The 17,553-nt window shown below is 40.6% G+C and overlaps 1 protein-coding gene across 2 annotated transcripts in view; it reads right to left on the bottom strand.

The window, feature by feature from the left end:
• Positions 1 to 1,028: 1,028 nt before the first annotated feature.
• The window catches only part of ift172 (intraflagellar transport 172), a 36,271-nt gene continuing 19,746 nt past the window's right edge, over positions 1,029 to 17,553 (bottom strand). Inside the window, exons 26-48 of one of the 2 annotated variants that reach the window (XM_020618203.1) lie at positions 17,194 to 17,283; positions 16,830 to 16,927; positions 16,344 to 16,479; positions 16,051 to 16,167; positions 14,864 to 15,003; positions 14,382 to 14,475; positions 14,070 to 14,134; positions 12,489 to 12,669; positions 12,183 to 12,292; positions 11,191 to 11,320; positions 8,702 to 8,800; positions 8,378 to 8,487; positions 6,629 to 6,692; positions 6,153 to 6,239; positions 5,902 to 6,018; positions 5,609 to 5,719; positions 5,352 to 5,471; positions 4,830 to 4,925; positions 4,447 to 4,506; positions 3,970 to 4,068; positions 3,493 to 3,646; positions 3,264 to 3,355; positions 1,029 to 1,793 (exon numbers count right to left, since the gene is read on the bottom strand). In XM_020618203.1, coding sequence (XP_020473859.1) covers positions 1,704 to 1,793; positions 3,264 to 3,355; positions 3,493 to 3,646; positions 3,970 to 4,068; positions 4,447 to 4,506; positions 4,830 to 4,925; positions 5,352 to 5,471; positions 5,609 to 5,719; positions 5,902 to 6,018; positions 6,153 to 6,239; positions 6,629 to 6,692; positions 8,378 to 8,487; positions 8,702 to 8,800; positions 11,191 to 11,320; positions 12,183 to 12,292; positions 12,489 to 12,669; positions 14,070 to 14,134; positions 14,382 to 14,475; positions 14,864 to 15,003; positions 16,051 to 16,167; positions 16,344 to 16,479; positions 16,830 to 16,927; positions 17,194 to 17,283 — 2,460 coding nt within the window. In that variant the 3' untranslated portion in view covers positions 1,029 to 1,703. The other variant, XM_020618204.1, reaches the window with a different exon arrangement.

A 17,553-nucleotide genomic window follows, 5' to 3' on the forward strand; every position in this document is an offset into this window, starting at 1 on the left:
ATTTTAGGGAATAATTTGTAACTTAAGTGACAAATGACTAATGTGATTAAACAAGTCAGACTTGCTAGAAATCTGACTTAAAATAGCACTTTAATTTCCCAACATCCTGTGCTGACAATAAGATGGGTTACGCCTATTACTATATTAACAAACATTAAGAAATTGATAACAGCATCTCATAATAAAGACAAAAACTGTTTATTGATAAACAATATACATTCCATATCAAGCTCCCAATAAAGGCATTGCCGAGATACCAGCTTCTGACACACATACACACACACACACACACACACACACACACACACACACACAGAGAAAAGCATATTTCAAACTGCACACATGAAATTGTCCTTCAGTCAGCACAGTGCCAGGCGAAGCTACTGTGTTAAAGTGTGAGAATATATTCTGGAGTACTAAGTGTTTTGTTAAAATCTGACAGAAGCATTTGGCTCTTTATTCAGCGACGTCATCCTGAGAGAAAGTCCTTCTGGTGAGAGAAGGAGAAAACGAAGGGACGACGGAGGAGACAACAGCAGAGGAATGGGACCAGTCCGAGGACAGAATGAACTGTTTTTTTTCTTATTGTCAACAAACCACATGAAAAGATGAAACGTTCTTTGTGTGTCTTATATATTCTGAACCACAGAGCACCACCACTGTTGTTCCTTAATTACCATCAACCCTCACTTTGACTCTGCTGCTGTAAATACACCACATACAGGAGCATTAAATGTGGATCAATACGCCACTGATAATAGTCCCCAACAAATGCCCCGAGCCTCTTGTTATGTTCGATATTTGTGAGGTGTTCTTAAAGATTTGCGTCGCCAGCGGCAACCCGTGAACTTGGGCCTGAGATGGACACACGTTGTTGGTTTTGGTTGTTTTTATGGGATTTGTTGACAATAACAAAAATAGAACATACCAGAAGACTTGTCCTTTAATTGAGGTTCAAACAAATGTAGCCCTCCCTGGGATGTTGTCCGGTCCTGCTGCTTTACGGGGGTTGATCTTCCTGACTGCTGCTTGTAGTCAGGATCATGAAAGTTAAGCATTCGGAGGACAGAGTGTGAATTGAACCCAACGGGACAGTCAAGTCTCTTTGTTTAACCTTTTGTTAGTATTGCTATGAGAAATATCAGAAGATGGGTAATGCTCTGATCGTAGACAGTATGGGGTTACATGCTGGACTATTTCTTGCCTGGGAACAGTGACAACAGGATCCCAGAAGTCAAGAGATGATTCTGTTACCTTCAGACAGAACCAGGCTAACGGTTTCCCCGTTTCCAGCCTTTATGCTAAGCTAAGCTAACCAGCTGCTTTAGCTTCATATTTACTGTATAACCATGAGAGTGGTTTCAATCTTTTCCACAAAGTCTTGGTAAAAAAAAGCAAATGAGTGCATTTTTTAAACTGTTAAACAACAGCTTTAAGCATCCTCCAGCCAAAAATGTAAATAAATAATAAATTCTGAAGCTGAGCTGAGGTCATGTCCAGGGTGACATTCCAACAAATTTGTCCCAGACAGAGGTTATTTTATCCACATACTGGAATATGTGTCTGATATTAAGGCTGATTCTGACAGTTAAAAAAACTAAAGTTCTTTAAATAAGTGGATCAATGGAAAAAGAAATGGCATTTCAGACCTTACAACAAAGTTGGAAGTGAGTAATCTAATCAGCTGAAGCAGCAGGGCCGGATCATTGGAAGGAGAATCCGAGCGCCGGCAGGCCGCCGCACCACTGGCTGATGAACTGGAGGATGTCCTGACACTCTGGACTGTGAGTGCTCTGCGGTGGAGGATGAACAACGACCAATCAGAAGACAGATTCAACATATTGGAGCTCAAATGATTAATCCATTACTTAATGGTCAGAAAAAAAAGAACTGCCAGGTATTTTGATAATCTATTAAAACGGTTTCATTTTTTCAAACATAAATAGTAAAAGCAAAGCCAAATTTTTGGAGTTTCATAAAATGTTGAGTATTTACAGGCCTAACACATCTTGCATGTTGTCACTACAGCAGGTGGGAGGTATAAAGGCCTGGGTGTGTTTCAGGTAAAGATGAGATGCTGTGATTTGTCCACTCTGCCACTTCACATAAAATCACTGGTGTTGAGAGATGATAAAATTCAGTGAAATGAGTTTTTGTAAATGAGAAACCTCCTCTCCATCTGTATTCACTATCTGTGTGGGGGGAGGGCCTCGTTATATATACACTTGTGGGGATGGAACACTGGGAGCATACTGCTTTGTGGGGATCGAAGGCTGGACCCCACAAATAAATTGTTGGAATTTTATGAAAATGACGGGGTGTAAGGTTAGAGCGAGTGTCAGCTTTGGTTAAGGTTGGGGTAGTTCTCCTGGAAATGAATGTACGGACCCGGTAAACGATGACTGCAAGTATGTGTGTATGCACCATGCCCTAAAGGGGCCCTGGGGGAAGATTTGTTTTTGGGTGCCTACTGACTCCCATTGTACACGTCAGTTCCATTGTCTCGCCAGGCACCCAGAGAGACCAACTGGTACTTTACAGCTTACAGATTTTTCTGACATGATGTTGAGTGATACAGTAGAAACCTCACACAGGTGCAACATTAGATCTGTTTGGACTGTGCTGAATACATTTGCATATGTATGAGGTAAAACAACTTACAGATCTAACAATCAGCATTTGTTGGTTGCAGCCTTACAGTACATCTATGATGGATTAATACTTCCTTTGTCAAGGTTTTCTGTTTGTTAATTAGTTAGGCTGCGTTAGTTGTTGGAGTCAACAGTCACACATGAAGAATAAAACCTCTTCAAAACAATCCATTTTTAAAAATTCTTTGCAATTCATTCCATTTATACAGAGCAAAATACTGGGAAGGCTTCTTTCCAAATTCAGCATATACCTGGGAAGTTTGAGGTGAGCCTGTCTCTTCATCTGCTCCTGGGAAGGCTGAGGATAGGTTTACTACTGAGTATAAATGTTTTAGCACGAGTTCCTCATAAACTAAAAGGAGAGTGTGTCACTCTCCTTGTTCTTATTGAGGCTCAGCCTGCTTTTTAATCATCTCACAGGGATGACATGATACTTATCTGCTGGCAAAAAACTCTGGGCCAAATGACAAACAGAATACAGCTGATTTAAGGTAGAATGAACGGTGAGTGAGTCCAGGGTTGTTCTGAATATTTTAGAGGAGGAGGTCCTCCTCTTTCCTCTGTTTCCAGCCCATATTTACAGAAACCTGTCATCCGTCTGTCTGGTCTCACCTTAGTGGCAATGAGGAATTTGTTCCAGTCTTCCTTGTTTGCTGCTTTCCCTGCCATCGAGAACTCGATCTTGTTCCTCAGCACAGGGTAGCCTGCAGGCAGGGGCACCACGGAGTGAGGGGTACAGTGTATGTTAAAGCTCCGAACTGACAAATCTTTTGTTGCTAGTGAAGGAACATTTTATATCATATTAATTTCAAATTGTATTAGCGGTGTGTGTATGTATTACCGGTGAGGACACAGGGCAGCGAGCGAAGGCCGGTGTTTGCAGCTACCAACGAGGCTTCATAAGTGTTCCTCTCATCTTGTGGTAGAACCTGCTCCAACCGATTGTCCACAGACACCATCAGCACCCAGTCCCGGATCTGCTCCCGCTGGGCGTTCTGTAGCAAGCCCACAGAGAGAACGAAAAGGAGGACAAATTAAAATAGAGCAAATGTAAATCTGTAGTTTTCAGAAATTCAACTACTGACACAACATTTTAACAATGTTTTAATGCCGCTGGCACTTAGAGCTGTGTGGCTTCCTGCTGCTGACTGAAGTGCCACTTCTCATTATTTTCATACAGCACCACAGACGAATGTGACTCTAACTGGGCCAGATGTTATTCATGACACAGCACAAACACATCTCCATCTATCAGTCTGACCACTGTGTCCACATGTGCATTTTGATGTGTGTTTGGAGGGTGCGGTCGACATCTTACAGTGACACAGAGTTTGGCGGGAACTGGAACCTCAAAGGGAATGTCGGTGTCCACGAAGTCTGAGTGGTCCAGAGTGTCCAGGGTCCCCTCATCAAAGGCCTAGAGGCAGAAGAATCAACTGATAAGAAAAGAGATTACCCCCTCCTGATCTCTAAAGAGACAAGATTAATGATACAGTTAATCATATATTTATGGAACCAAATTAAAGCAATGCTTAGCCTGTTCATAAACTTGCACCCTACTTTTGTTTAACTGGTTCCAGTTGCAAACAGAAAATCAAATTCATGGTCAAAAGGATCTTATGGTGTTGAGACACATTACTGACATTTTTCTGATATTCCTAAAATATATACACAGAACAGATGTTCAGATACTGACTCACTGGTTTAAGGATTTTGGGGAGCTTAAAAGTACAGACTGTTATGAAACATGCACATTTCTTCATGTCTAGTTTTACAGAGGAGCTCTGATACTCACATCACACAGTTCGAGGAAGTGATTGAGGAAGATGAAGGCCATGTTCTCCCAGCCGACAGCCTGACAGGATGAAAACTTGTATAAGTTACAAAATCTCATGCTAACATTTACCGGAGTATAGCAGAATGTAGTTTTCATTTGTTTTACATTCTAATCACATTAAACTGTGCTTTTGATATCACTATTTTCATGGTTTTGCTCCTTTATTTGCCAGCAGATACTACAACGTTGAAAGGAAATGGTCAATGCCTACGCCCTCGAGGCCGCCTGGACACCCTGGAGGGAAGTTTTAGGTCACACGGCGTATGATTACCCAAAACTAAAATGTGAAAGGGGGACAAAATGTGAAACTGTTGTTCCTCCTGACTGTTCGGTGGACCCACCCTGCAGGCCAGACCAGCCTCGTAGAAAGCCTTGTCTACAGGAATGAGCTCGGTGTGACGAAGCAGGGACACAGACAGCTTGACTGCTACAGTCTCCTGAAAATGAATGGCAGTAAATTAGTAAATAATAATTAGTAATAAGACAAGACACCCATCATCCTGTCACCAACAGGTGTGGATCACAACATAGTAAGACAGGAGAATATTAATAAGATCAGTTATCAAAAGTTTGGTCTGGAACAATCCCACACACTGGCACGTCCTGTTACTTTTTATTTTGGTAAAACATGTAGCAGTCAGTTTTGATCTTCAAATGAACGTCTGACTGTTCATGCATTACTCCCCACATTTCCCAACATGTGGGAGAGGACGTATATGAGGAACAAATTAAGCAAATCAACCCAAATTCCTGTAGGAATATTTTGTGATTATGAAAAATGTAATCGTGCCTGCGTGAACTCAACCTCAGTTGTTGTTTAGAGCTGAGCTGAAACATTCTGTTTGTTTCTGTGTTTCATTTACCAGCTGCTCGATTCCTTTAGCAGCAGATCGCGTGGCGAAGTAGTGAGCAATCAGCAGCATCTGTTCAAAGTCTTCATGAGCTGGAGAGTTGGCCTCGGCGGACTTGGTCATGTTCTCACACTGAAATCACATAAACACAACACAGGTGTCCGTTTAACAAATATGGACCAGTTGATGCTCTAAACGAGACAGTCCGTTTCAGTTTAGACAGAGGTGAAACCAGGCGGCACAGTCTGTAAAGTGTGTTGTTGATGTACCAGCTGCAGCAGGAAATTGCGGAGGTCGGCCCACGTGCGGTAAGACTCTGGTCCATCAGTGTCTGGGAGGTTAATCAGGTCCAGGAACAGGCGCTTGTAGATGTTGAAGTTCTGAGAATAAAAACAGGTGAAATGATTATACGCTTCGGTCTTGTTTCAAACATTTTTTCAATAAGGTTTATGGAGCTCGAGGTTTGCTTCCAAAACACAGTAAACAGGCTTGTTTTCAGCCATGTGTTGTACATAAGAACACCGTTGGAATAGCAGCTTCATAAAGGTAGGCTGTTGTGTACCTGAGGGTTCGGTGGAGCTCCGTGCTGTATGTAGAGCTGCAGAGCTTTCGGAGCGTCTTCCTCGTTGATGAGTTGTGTAGCATACAGAGCCACGTATTTATGAAGGATCTTAAAATTCTGACAAAACACAACACAGAGATGATGAGAAATGATCAAACCAAGATAAACAACACAGACGACTAAGAGTCAAAGTCTTGCAGCTACACAACACATTAAATAATACAGTGTAAGATTCTTTGTGCTTTTAATACCTGCTGAGATGCTGTGTCCAGACATTTCGCCCACTGGCCTCTGTCTGCATACATGTCCAGAGCCGCCATGACATCCACACCCACCAGCTAGACACATGCGTACACCATCAATTTTACAAAATGCAGCATGAAAGAACTTAAAATCATCCAGGTGTTTAAGTGAATCCTGGTTTGTTCATGTTTGTAAAGTATAATTTACAAAGTCAAACCTAAACTTTGCAATTTTATCCCAGTGGCTGACATGGGCAGGAGGAAACCTGACCTGTATGGTGATGATATTAATTTAGACAAGACAATGTCTTGTGCACTATGACTTCCCACCACTGATTCTTCATGAACACGTGGATTTGACTCTGAAAATAATCTATCATACTTTGGTGATAGTAGCTCTGTCCTGATTAGGCTCAAACTTACAGTATTAGATTGATAATATGACAATATTTCATACTGGTAACAGAGTGTGTAACTGTACTTACAGAGTCCGCTTTGCCTTGATTCTTAAGATGCTCTTTGTATTTCTGGTCCACATAGCCCTCGTAACTGCCCAGGATCAGAGGGATAAGATAAAGTCATATACTGAAGTAAGACACAGGTAACCAACTCCACTTTTAAGTCTGAAGGCAGTGGACAGGTTGATAAACAGTGTCATCAGTGAGATGCAGCGAATAAATGAGTCCTTATGTGGAGAGCAAGAAGAAAAGTTTTTCTGCCTAAAATTGAATGAATTGCAAAAGTAATTAAAAAAAAGATTAACTCAGGAAAGACCCTGCCCATTAGCTCAGAGAGCAGAATCAGCTGTTAGCGGTTTCAGTTAGAAAGCGGTGACAGCTGAAAGAGGAGCTCACTGAAAATCTATTAAGTTGCTATGCTTCTAATTTTCCAGAGAAAATAAATTAAACAGTCTGTGTGTCTGATCACTAACACTGATTAAATCTCGCACTGACACAATTTGCCAGGAGTGCAGCTCTGCCTGTTTCTACTCCAGTCGCCTTTAATTAATATAGCATATCTGGCATATCTCCAATGTTTGGGATGTTTCAAGGAAAGAGTAGGATTTTCATCCATGCTAATGTCACAAAAATTGCAAAGGCACCAGAGCTCTGAATGTGTTTATTAGCATTATCACTGCTTCTAGTTGCTGTGTCTTATCAGCTGCCAGTTGTTTATCCCGAGGTGTGTATGGTTAAAAAAGGTGTGCTAAGAAATGATGTGCTGCACACCTCTAAATTGTAATTTCACTTATTCCCAGTAAACGTCTTTATTTCTAAATAATGAAAACAATGGTATTTACTGTAGATGTGCAACCTCAGTTTGTAAACTGGAAACCCAAGTAAAATGTTTTTGAACAGAAGCACTTTTATGCCTCTGCACTGGTGACACACTGTTTGTCACATCTGTCCGCCCCGTCCTCATGAGCGCAGTTCCTCAGGAACCCTCTGAGGGGATTTATTTAATTTTGGCACAAACGTCCATTTGAACTTAAGGATGAACTGATTAGATTTTGGTGGTCAAAGGTCATGGTAACTGTGACCTCACCACCACCATGAAGAACAGAGCACTGACAGCAGATCTGCAGGACCCTGTTGCATACACTGAAGAATCAGAGCCTCCTCTGCTCTGTCCCTTCCTGAAGACAGCTTCAGTATTCTGACTTTGGTCCGTTTTTTTTTGGACCCCAAGGTAGCGGTAGTACTCCTCCCTTTTCACTTCCTCTTCCTGGATGACAACCAGGACGGGGGCCTCCTGTTTCTCTGGAACTCCACCACAAGCTCACTGGTTTTGTTGACATTGAGCGCCAGGTGATTATCGCTTTGTGATGTGACAAGGCTTTCTATCACTCCTCTGTAAAAACAGTCTCTAAGTGAAGACAGCAGGTTTCTCATTGCAAATTATTCACTAGGTTCATACATGTCAATATAGCGATAACTTCCATTCTGCCAAAAAATACACCTAATATCTTTTCTTAAATTCCTCCAAAGTCCGGACAGGTCTGGACAGACATGCATGTAAACTGCAACTTGGCTGGTTGGTGGAGGCGTACAAAAGAAAGTGGGTAATTCTAGTGTGTAAACTTTTAAATTATATAATTAGCTTCTCCTCATGTTTGAGTTTCTGTTTATTTTTTACTTTGAATTCCGTGTCAGTCCCTGCCTTTGTCACCGTTTTACCAATAATAACTATGGTATATTCAAGTGTTCGTGTATGTGAGTGTGTGTGTGTGAAACCTTGGCTCCAGCTCCTTGGCGACTCTCTTGGCTTTGTTCCACTCCTCGCCCTCAATAAAGACGTCGATCGCCTCTTTGATCAGGTCCATGTTTAAGTAGAGCTCAGCAGCCTTCAGTGTGGAAGCACGAACACAACAGGAGATGCATCAGCTGAATTAAATGTAGATGATAACTAAACATATCTGAAGCTGGTTCAGAGCAACATATTTAGAGCGGTTTATTCATGCAGTGTTTATCCTTTTTGTATAAATACTTGTACTTGACCAGATGAAAATGTGGCTGTTTTTGTGCCATGGTGTGATGTGCGTCTTCGTGTTCACCCACGGCATTGTACTTCCTCAGGTGTGTGAGGCGTGGTCCGACCAACTGGATCACCTCTAACGCTCGGTCTCCACTCAGGAACTTGATGGACAACTCTGCTGCCTGGAGACACACAATATGCACAAACAAAATGTAGACACACTAATAGAACACACAAAAAGGCCTTTGTCTGCCCAAGTACAAATAGTTTTATCTTTGTCTTTTCCACAGCGGTGGAGTATTATTTTTTAAATCTTAAATTTACACCATAACACCACAGCGGTTGTAAGATGTCCAAATAACTAAGAATATGAACATAATTAATTATAAAATGTTCTTCAGCTATCATTAAAAAACAAGCAAACAAAAACTAAATCATTATACTAACACTATAGTCCCTGTCAAAATGTAATATAGTTACTGCAAGTTATTACAACACCTTTGTATAATTAAAGGTTGTTATTGTAATAATGTAACAGTTCAAATATTGCTGATGTATATTAGCTTTAAGCGATGGTAACATTTATGTTTAATACATGGTCACTAATAAGAATTATTTTCACTCAGTAATTATTTTGTTTGTTTTGATTGGTCAGATAATTATATGGTCTCAAATAAAACAAAAAGGCAATCACATGTACAGAGAGATATGTTCACCTGTTTCGTCTGACAGGTGAAAACCCAAAGATGTAAAATTTAAAGCAATATAAATCAGAAAAGCAGCAAATGCCCACTTGTGAGAAGTTGTAGAAAATTTTTCTGTCAATCGTGTTTTGGCTCAAAATTCTAATGTGAATCTTAAAAATTTAAATCACTGTTACTTTTAAGATAATATTAGTGTTGGCTTCTATTTGTTAATACCACACTCACTACCTCATTCAGTTAGATGATTTGGTGAGGAAGCACATAACTCCTGCACACCTGTCACAGGTTCCACATGCTGTAGGTAACCCTGGAGAGGAGCAGAGGTTAAGTGATTGCCTCTGTCTTTCTCTGAAAACTAGTAATTGGAATAAAAACCTAATGTGCATATTCCGGCTCCCCACAGGAAGGAAACATATTGATTTTGTCGACCTTACGACCTCCCCTCAAACAGCACCATGAGAAAAAACATTTAAACTCCCAGAAAGAAAAGGAAAAACTATTGATCTCTGGGACCTTGTGGCCTCTCTTTTAGCAACAGCATCAAACCAACCACTCGGATTTCAAATAATCTGATCTCCACAGCTTTACAGTCAATAACGCACAATATTTGCGGAGCACCTTCATACTCCCAGCAGAAGGAAATCTATAAATGTCGGTGACATGATGACCTTTCTCCTTCCTCCTCCATCAGGGCTGCAATTATATATCTGTTCTGTCGCTTCAATGTCGGCAGTACGCATCTTGGTCACAATTCTTTAACTACTTTAAAGTTAATAAAAACTATTGTTTCTTTAATGTGTTTATGTCAAATAAATATCAGCCAATATTAAGACTGGCCTGATACATCCACAGTATTGGTCAGGCTATATTGTGAATGCAGTTTTAATTATAGTATCCGGATGTTGTGCTTCTGTTTTAAGTATCTTGTTTGCTCCTCAGCTTGTGTACTCTTTAATGAAACATAGTATTCCAGTATTAAACACTACATTAAAAATATTCTCTGTGGGACTGAAACATGCAATCATATTATTCATTAAATAAAACAATAATGAATATGTTCTGTATTTTTATCATTTCGACAGTCCCAACTCATGAGTCCTGCTCTTTTCTATGGATTTTTTTGTAGAGCTGCTTGGTTCAGCACCATGTACTGTTTGCTACATAAAGTATTGTGAAACAGGTCTCAAATTGTTAAATAAACTTGCAACTAAATTATTTTCTATACTGTCAGTTAATCAGCGAGACTATAAAATGTCATACATTATGAAAATACCCATTACAATTTCTCACAGCACATAGTGACATTTTGAGGGTGACTTTTTTTGTCTGACCAATAGTCCAAAACCCAGAGTTACAGTTAATACTGAAGTGCAACAGAATAAGCAGCGAACCCTCACAGTAGAAAAGGTGGACTATAAGGATGCTTGACAAAAAAACTTGTGCTTCAGATCATTTTTTGGCTTTGGCCCCATAAAGCGACACTTTTTCTACCACCAGTTGTACTGTATATGTCTACAGAAAATGAGCTGGTGAGACAAAGAGACTGTTGTATTTTAAGTGTTTCTAAAGATCTGAGGAGGAAACATTATCCAATAATTCAGAAAAGGTCAAAACAAGGACTAAAGGGCCATCTTAAAATGGAAATAGAACTTTCTGTAGCATAAATGTTTGTTTTTTTTACTGCTTTCCTGCCCTGTAAATTGTCTGATGACTCCTCAGATTTTTTCCCAACCCTCCAGGTTGATTATTAACAGATTAGAAAAAGAGTTACTGATTAATTTTCCACCCAATGTGACAATAAGATTAATTTGTGCTGATTGGAGGTGCTGTAAATCTGTTCGACAGTCAGACAGGATGCTAACTTTTACCTTCATCCAGCACTTCTCCATCAGTGCCGTGTTGGAGTCATCCTTCACCTTCAGGTAACACTCCACGGCGCGGGAGTATTCGCCTGACTGTTCCCACTCCCGGGCCTGTTCCAGTAGGCCCTCCACACCTCTGGAACAGCAGACGAACACAGAGTGATGAAGGGGACACATTTTACCTACTCAGATCTCTAACTTTCTCAGTGTGGGTTCCACCTCCAGTTTTCTAATAATCAATCAATTATTTCTCCACCTCTTTCTTGATTTCCAATTTATATCCTTAGCTTCATGAGCTTACTGTACATTTCAGTGAGATTAAAGTCCCATGATTCCTTGCGATGAAACGGTGCTATCTATTAGCAAATTAAAATTGGATCATGGCTTGTGGGTGCCTACAAGAAACAGGAAAGCCTTGCACTGAGCTGGAGCCTGAGCTGTAAACTGGCAGGAATAATTCAGTGTTTTTCTCACTTTAAGCCTCTTCCACATCATTGGTAACTTTTGATGTGTTCTCCCAGGAGTCATTAAAGAGGGAGAAGTGATGGGAGGGGGATAAGAGCTGTGTGCTGCTTATTTGCCAGCTAACAAGCTATTCCTTGTTGGGAGTTTCAATTTGGGGTAACACATGAGCTGTTTTAATAAAGCATCAAACAGACTCTTTGTGCATAGATAATATTGGTGGGTGAGTGGAGAGGCTGTAAAATGTTCATCGTGGGATTTGTGGCTTCCCTCTGGCTTTTCAAGGGTTTCTTAATAACATAAGAACATACCAGGTGAACAAAACCTAGAAAACACTTTTAAAAATACAGAAATGATCTGTATTTGTGAGTCATGTTGAAAAGCCTTTTGACATCTTTATAATTCTAACAAGATATAGCTTCAGGGACTATTTGTGTTTTTACTTAAATAGCATTGCATCAATAAATTAATTCACAATTTTGCAGTTCGCCAGACTAAAATGAAACAAATGATTACAAGAAATGAGGCCTTCTCACCGGATTCCCTTCCTGGAGGTCTCCTTCTCATACTCCTCTTGAAGCATGGAGAGCTTGTTGGGGAGATACTCCTTACAGATACGCATGGCGTCACTCCACATGTCTGCATCCTGATGACAACAAATAAGCAGCACATATGGAATCAATAAAAGAACAAGTGGCCATAAGGCAGATAGTTAAATATAAAACCAGGAAATGACAACTTCAGTGCAGTGGTTGACCAGCAATCTGTGCCAAATCCCTGAATTAAAATTTCAGTAAAATAAAGTTTCTCTTATCCTTAGCCACTTTGGCTCTGACAGGTACCTTGTAATATTTAACAGCTAGATCGGGTCTCTGGGCTCGGAGCAGGAAGGCTTCAGCCTTCTGGAAATCTTTCTCTTCAAAGCAGAACGTGGCTTGGCCAACCAGAACCTCAGCCACACTCTCTGGATCGTGGCCCTCAGCCACCCGCTGTGCGTTGGCCCAGTCCTTGTTGTGAACATACCTGGAACAGTTCACACACATCCCACACACGATAACGATAACCACTTTATTTGGCCAAGTATGTTACACACACAAGGAATTTGTTTCCAGTACAGAACCGAGGCAGCCATCTGTGGCACACCAATGGCTCTAGCAATCGGGGGCAACTTGGGGTTCAGTGTCTTGCCCAAGGACACTTTCGACATGTGGGACTGCAGGCACTGAGATTTGACCGCTCTACCCCCCCTCACCACAGTCGCCCCCCTCACACACACACACACACACACATCCTTGTTTTTGTCACTTACCAGGTCCCTACATAGACTTACATTCATTTCCAGGAGACTTGCCCTAAAACTTAAACAGAACTTCTACTTGCCTGACACTTAACCCTTACCCTAATACTTAACCCTTACCTTAACACTTAACCAAAGCCTACACTTGCTCTAACCTTACACCCCATCATTTTCATAAAATTCGACAAACTACGTTGTGGAGACCAGCCTCCGGTCCCCACAAAGATAGTAACTCATGGATTTTGGGCCACGCAAGTACTGAAAAACAAGGCCACACACACACACACATACACCCATCAGATAGAATCTAAGATGTGCTTTTTTTTAGGATTAGTTCAAATCCTGCATCAACATCAATTTTATCCACTATTTTGTATTCTTGGGGATATCTTATACTTAGACTGGGTGTTCGTTCTTTTGGCTTTAAACTCTTTACTTGACTCCAGGAGACCCCTGCACAAGTATTCCTATATGCCTAGACTGTTTATTTATGCATAAATGGCAAATTAAAATCTTTAATCTTGATATCAAGTCCCAGGAAAGAGGCATGAACTTGTAGCTCTCTTTAAACCTTGTTAAAACCTAGTTGATGAACAGCAACTTTGAATAAGATAAATGTCAGGGCTGACTGAAACATAGCAAAATCAAAGGTATGAAACTGGGAGGTATGAAAACAACATAAAAACATATGCTACATTTTGAGGAATGATGACCAATAGTATCACAATCATGCAACCTACAAATTGGCTGTCATTACCTTTTACAGTAAGTTGATTTGGCTAACATGTTAACAATTTCTTATACAGTACATTCAGCAGTTATGGAGCAGCAGCATCACTCGTTTGGTGTTGGTCTGTGTCCACTTGATGACTCACAAGCTGGTCACTATTTGGGCCTGTCTGATGTTCATGAAACCAGTCTATGAGAGTATTGAGAGTGAGTAGAGTTGTAGGCTAAACAGCTGAACAATGAGCTGAAGCTCTGTGAAGCTGAGGGCAGCTGCAGATTCAGGTGGTACGGCCTCTATGAATGACCCCATTCATGCTGCCACATTATCTTCACATTGATATTTCATATGCAGTTACTAAAATATCAATTATAGGTGCTTGAAATGTGTAGGACTCACATGAAAACAGCTTCTTTGGGTTTTCCTGCTTTGATGAACTCAACCTCTGCCTCAGGAAACTTTCCCTGAAAAAGGAAACCATTCAGAAATTCCCTGCTGTACCTGGCATCCAGTGTCTACGTCATTCTCAGGGACAGGAAGTACGAACAAAAAGTATAATGACTTAATTTTTAATACTAAGCATTACAAATGATCAAATGTACAGTTCAAGACAAAAGAGACGGATGTTGGACCATTGTAGACTTTACAGTGAAACAGTAGTTTTGAACAGCTGATATGTTACCGTATAGAGCAAAACTATGGTGGATTTACCTCGTCCTCCAGGTATATGGCATGTTTGAGGTGGATCTCAGGTATCTTCTCCTTACACGAAAGGCGGGCCAAGTCAAAAGCAAAGTCAAATGAGCTGGAGACGAGACAAAGAGCATACCAAGTCAAATTTTACTTTAAGCTGACTTACAGTATGATTTATATATATATTCAGGTGGATAGACAATCTTAGAACTTAATAACTAGCTTGTTAAAGCCAGCGTGCGTTCTGCTCTAGTTGTCAGCCACTAACACTTTCCTCCTGATATGAAAACTCACACTTCTTTTTAAGGGACTCATTGACTATCATGACTGTGTGACAGTACAACTAATAAAACCTCCTGGATGAGACAAATGTCTCTCAACAAACAAAGCTCTCAACAATATCTATTAAGACTTTACACAGGTCACATTACACTGAAGATGCAAGTCAATAAAAATGAACTGCAGTGCATGCTGCATTTATGTATTACTGTGAAGCTCACCAGCTATTTGAAGCAGACTCAATGGCGTATTCCAGGAGGCCAAACTTGTTGAGCAGCTTGACGGCAGCCTCTCCACCTAGGCTCCCAGCCCACAGGTAGGCCACCTGCTTCTGGGCACCAGCACCATGACTCTTAGCCACCTGACACGCACACACATAAAAATATATATACAAATATACTGCATATCACTTTAGTAGCCCTCCAGCAAAGTGGTTTTCCAATCCCGCTAATGATGGAAGCTACATAATAGAAGCCGATAATATAATTGTAAAAGTTTCTGGCATAAATTCAAAAACACTGATGGTTGCAGCTTCTCAAATGTAAGAGTTTGCTGATTTTTTTGGCCTTATATTAAATTGAATGTGTTTGGCTTTTTGACTTTAGTCAGATGAAGTCACCTGGGGCTCTAGGATATTGTAATGGGTTTATTTCATTTTCTACTGCTTTATAGACCTAACAGTTAATAAAGAAAACAAACATCATACTAACTGATTATAAAAATAATCTTTAGCTGTAACTCTAAACTGCAACACAGGAAACTCTTCATATGTATTTAGCAAACCAACCAAATTCAGACTTAAAGACTTGGCAGCTGCAGAGACCCACAGCTACATTAAAGTAGTACAGCAACATGGCACTGTCATATTTTAACTCTGTCCTTGTTATTTAATGTTCATTACTGATATAAGTTTTATATGATTTTAGCATCTTTCCAAAGATTTTAATGGCCATGCATTTTGGTTTTTAGAAAATGTTTTGACAGTTCCTCTCAGTGAAGTCAGAGCAGTCTGTGATACTACCACAGGGGAGCCAAAGTATACTATTCTGAAATTCTATACATCATTCTTGTGATTGTTTGAAGTGGTTTAAACACACACTTTAAACCAATGCCAGTTTAAAGGACATATTTTACAGCTGATTTAACATTTTTGACTAACACAAGACTGTCGGTCTTACCTAACATTAGCATATGTACTGTATTTTTGCTTTATTTGTGTGCCTCTAGAGCAACTCCACCACCTCAAAGGTGGTACAGAGAAACTGTAACTGAAAATGTGTGCTGTGTGGGATTAGGTTTCAAGCTTTAAAGCATATACCTACAGTTCAGACAAGTGGTACGCAATATCTTGGAAATGAAATGGGATTAACAACTAGCAAGCCAACAAAACAAATGTGTCTGTATGTACCCTGTATGCATCCTCCCACATATCACTGACTCTGTACATGTGGACAGCAGCTTTCCACTCTCCAGCCTCCAAGAAGTGGTACTCGGCCTCTGAGAACCTGGATTCAGCCTCCAACTCCTACAACAAACACACCATCCATACACATTAACTTACAATAACACAGAGTGCAGTAGCCCTCACCGTACAGTAGGATCTAGGATTGATTATCTACACAGAAAATGGTTAAATATACAAGGAGGTTTGTATCAACTAAGTCAGAACAGAACTGAGAACTTCACTTGCTGACCACATACCTTGGCCAGGTGCAGGTGGGTCTCAGTCAGCAGGTCGGGGTGATGCTTGGCCACCAGGCGAATAACATCATCAAACAGCCGGTTCTTCTTGTACATGGTGATGGCGTTGTCGGGCTGCTTCACTGTAACAAACAGCCTGTGCGCGCGCGCACACACACACACACACCAAGGCAACTGTTAGTGGGCAAGCAGTTTATTGCTATGATGTGCAAGTGTCTCAGACTTCAAAAAGACTTGAGGTCTGAGACACCTTTCTGCATTAGTACATCAGTCTAGACACTGGAAACAGGGTCTTAAATCACCACCTGTCAACGGTGAGAGGCTGCTTTATTATTTCTCTTTCTGTAACTAAGGTCAGAAACTACTTCAACTGCAGTCATGTCAGTTTGCCACACTACATTTTCATACTTCCAGCACTCACACACACACACACACACAAACACACATATATATATGTACACACACTGTACAGTGATCTGCAGTTACCTCTCAGCCTCTTTGAACTTCCCGTCTCTCTCCAGCTCCTGAGCTCTGCTGATGTACAGATGCATAACATCCTCCTGTGTCATACACTCCACTGCCAACTGGAGACACAATGCATCAAACAACACCAGCCTTATTCATTTCATTTCATTTCAGCCTTATTCATGAATATATATAGGTTACACTCATATCATGCCCCCTGTAATTTGAGCAGACTTGCTATAAATATCTATTCACGTGTTTTCAAGAGTTTTTGATTAATGAGAGCAGAAAAACTATGAGCATTTGTCCTTAGAATGAATTTCTAATCAATTTCAAGATCTGTCTGCTTTACATACCTGTGTGTTTAACCTGTGTGCATACTGACCTTATGAGCCTCCTCCCAGCATCCTGCTGTGATGTACATGTCTATGGCATCTTTAATGTGGCCTCCTTTGACAAACAGCTTCTCTGCCATCTACAGGTCGGAAACACCCAACATACACTCAGAAAATATAAAATAAGATATGAAAATCACAAACTCAGTAGCTTATAATGTGTAGTATTTTACAATGCATCTCTGAAAATAAAAACACTGTCAAGCTAATTATTCTACTGAACAGGAATTTCAGCAGGTAAACATATAGAGTAGTGTGATTTGTTGCCATATTGTGCAACTGTTAGGCTACACCGGTAGAATCTGTAATAACAGTGGCATCAAGCAAATGCATGAGCTAGTGGTTCATCT

The sequence above is a fragment of the Monopterus albus genome, unplaced genomic scaffold (assembly GCF_001952655.1).
Source record: "Monopterus albus unplaced genomic scaffold, M_albus_1.0 scaffold202.1, whole genome shotgun sequence".
In the NCBI taxonomy this organism is placed as follows: domain Eukaryota; kingdom Metazoa; phylum Chordata; class Actinopteri; order Synbranchiformes; family Synbranchidae; genus Monopterus; species Monopterus albus.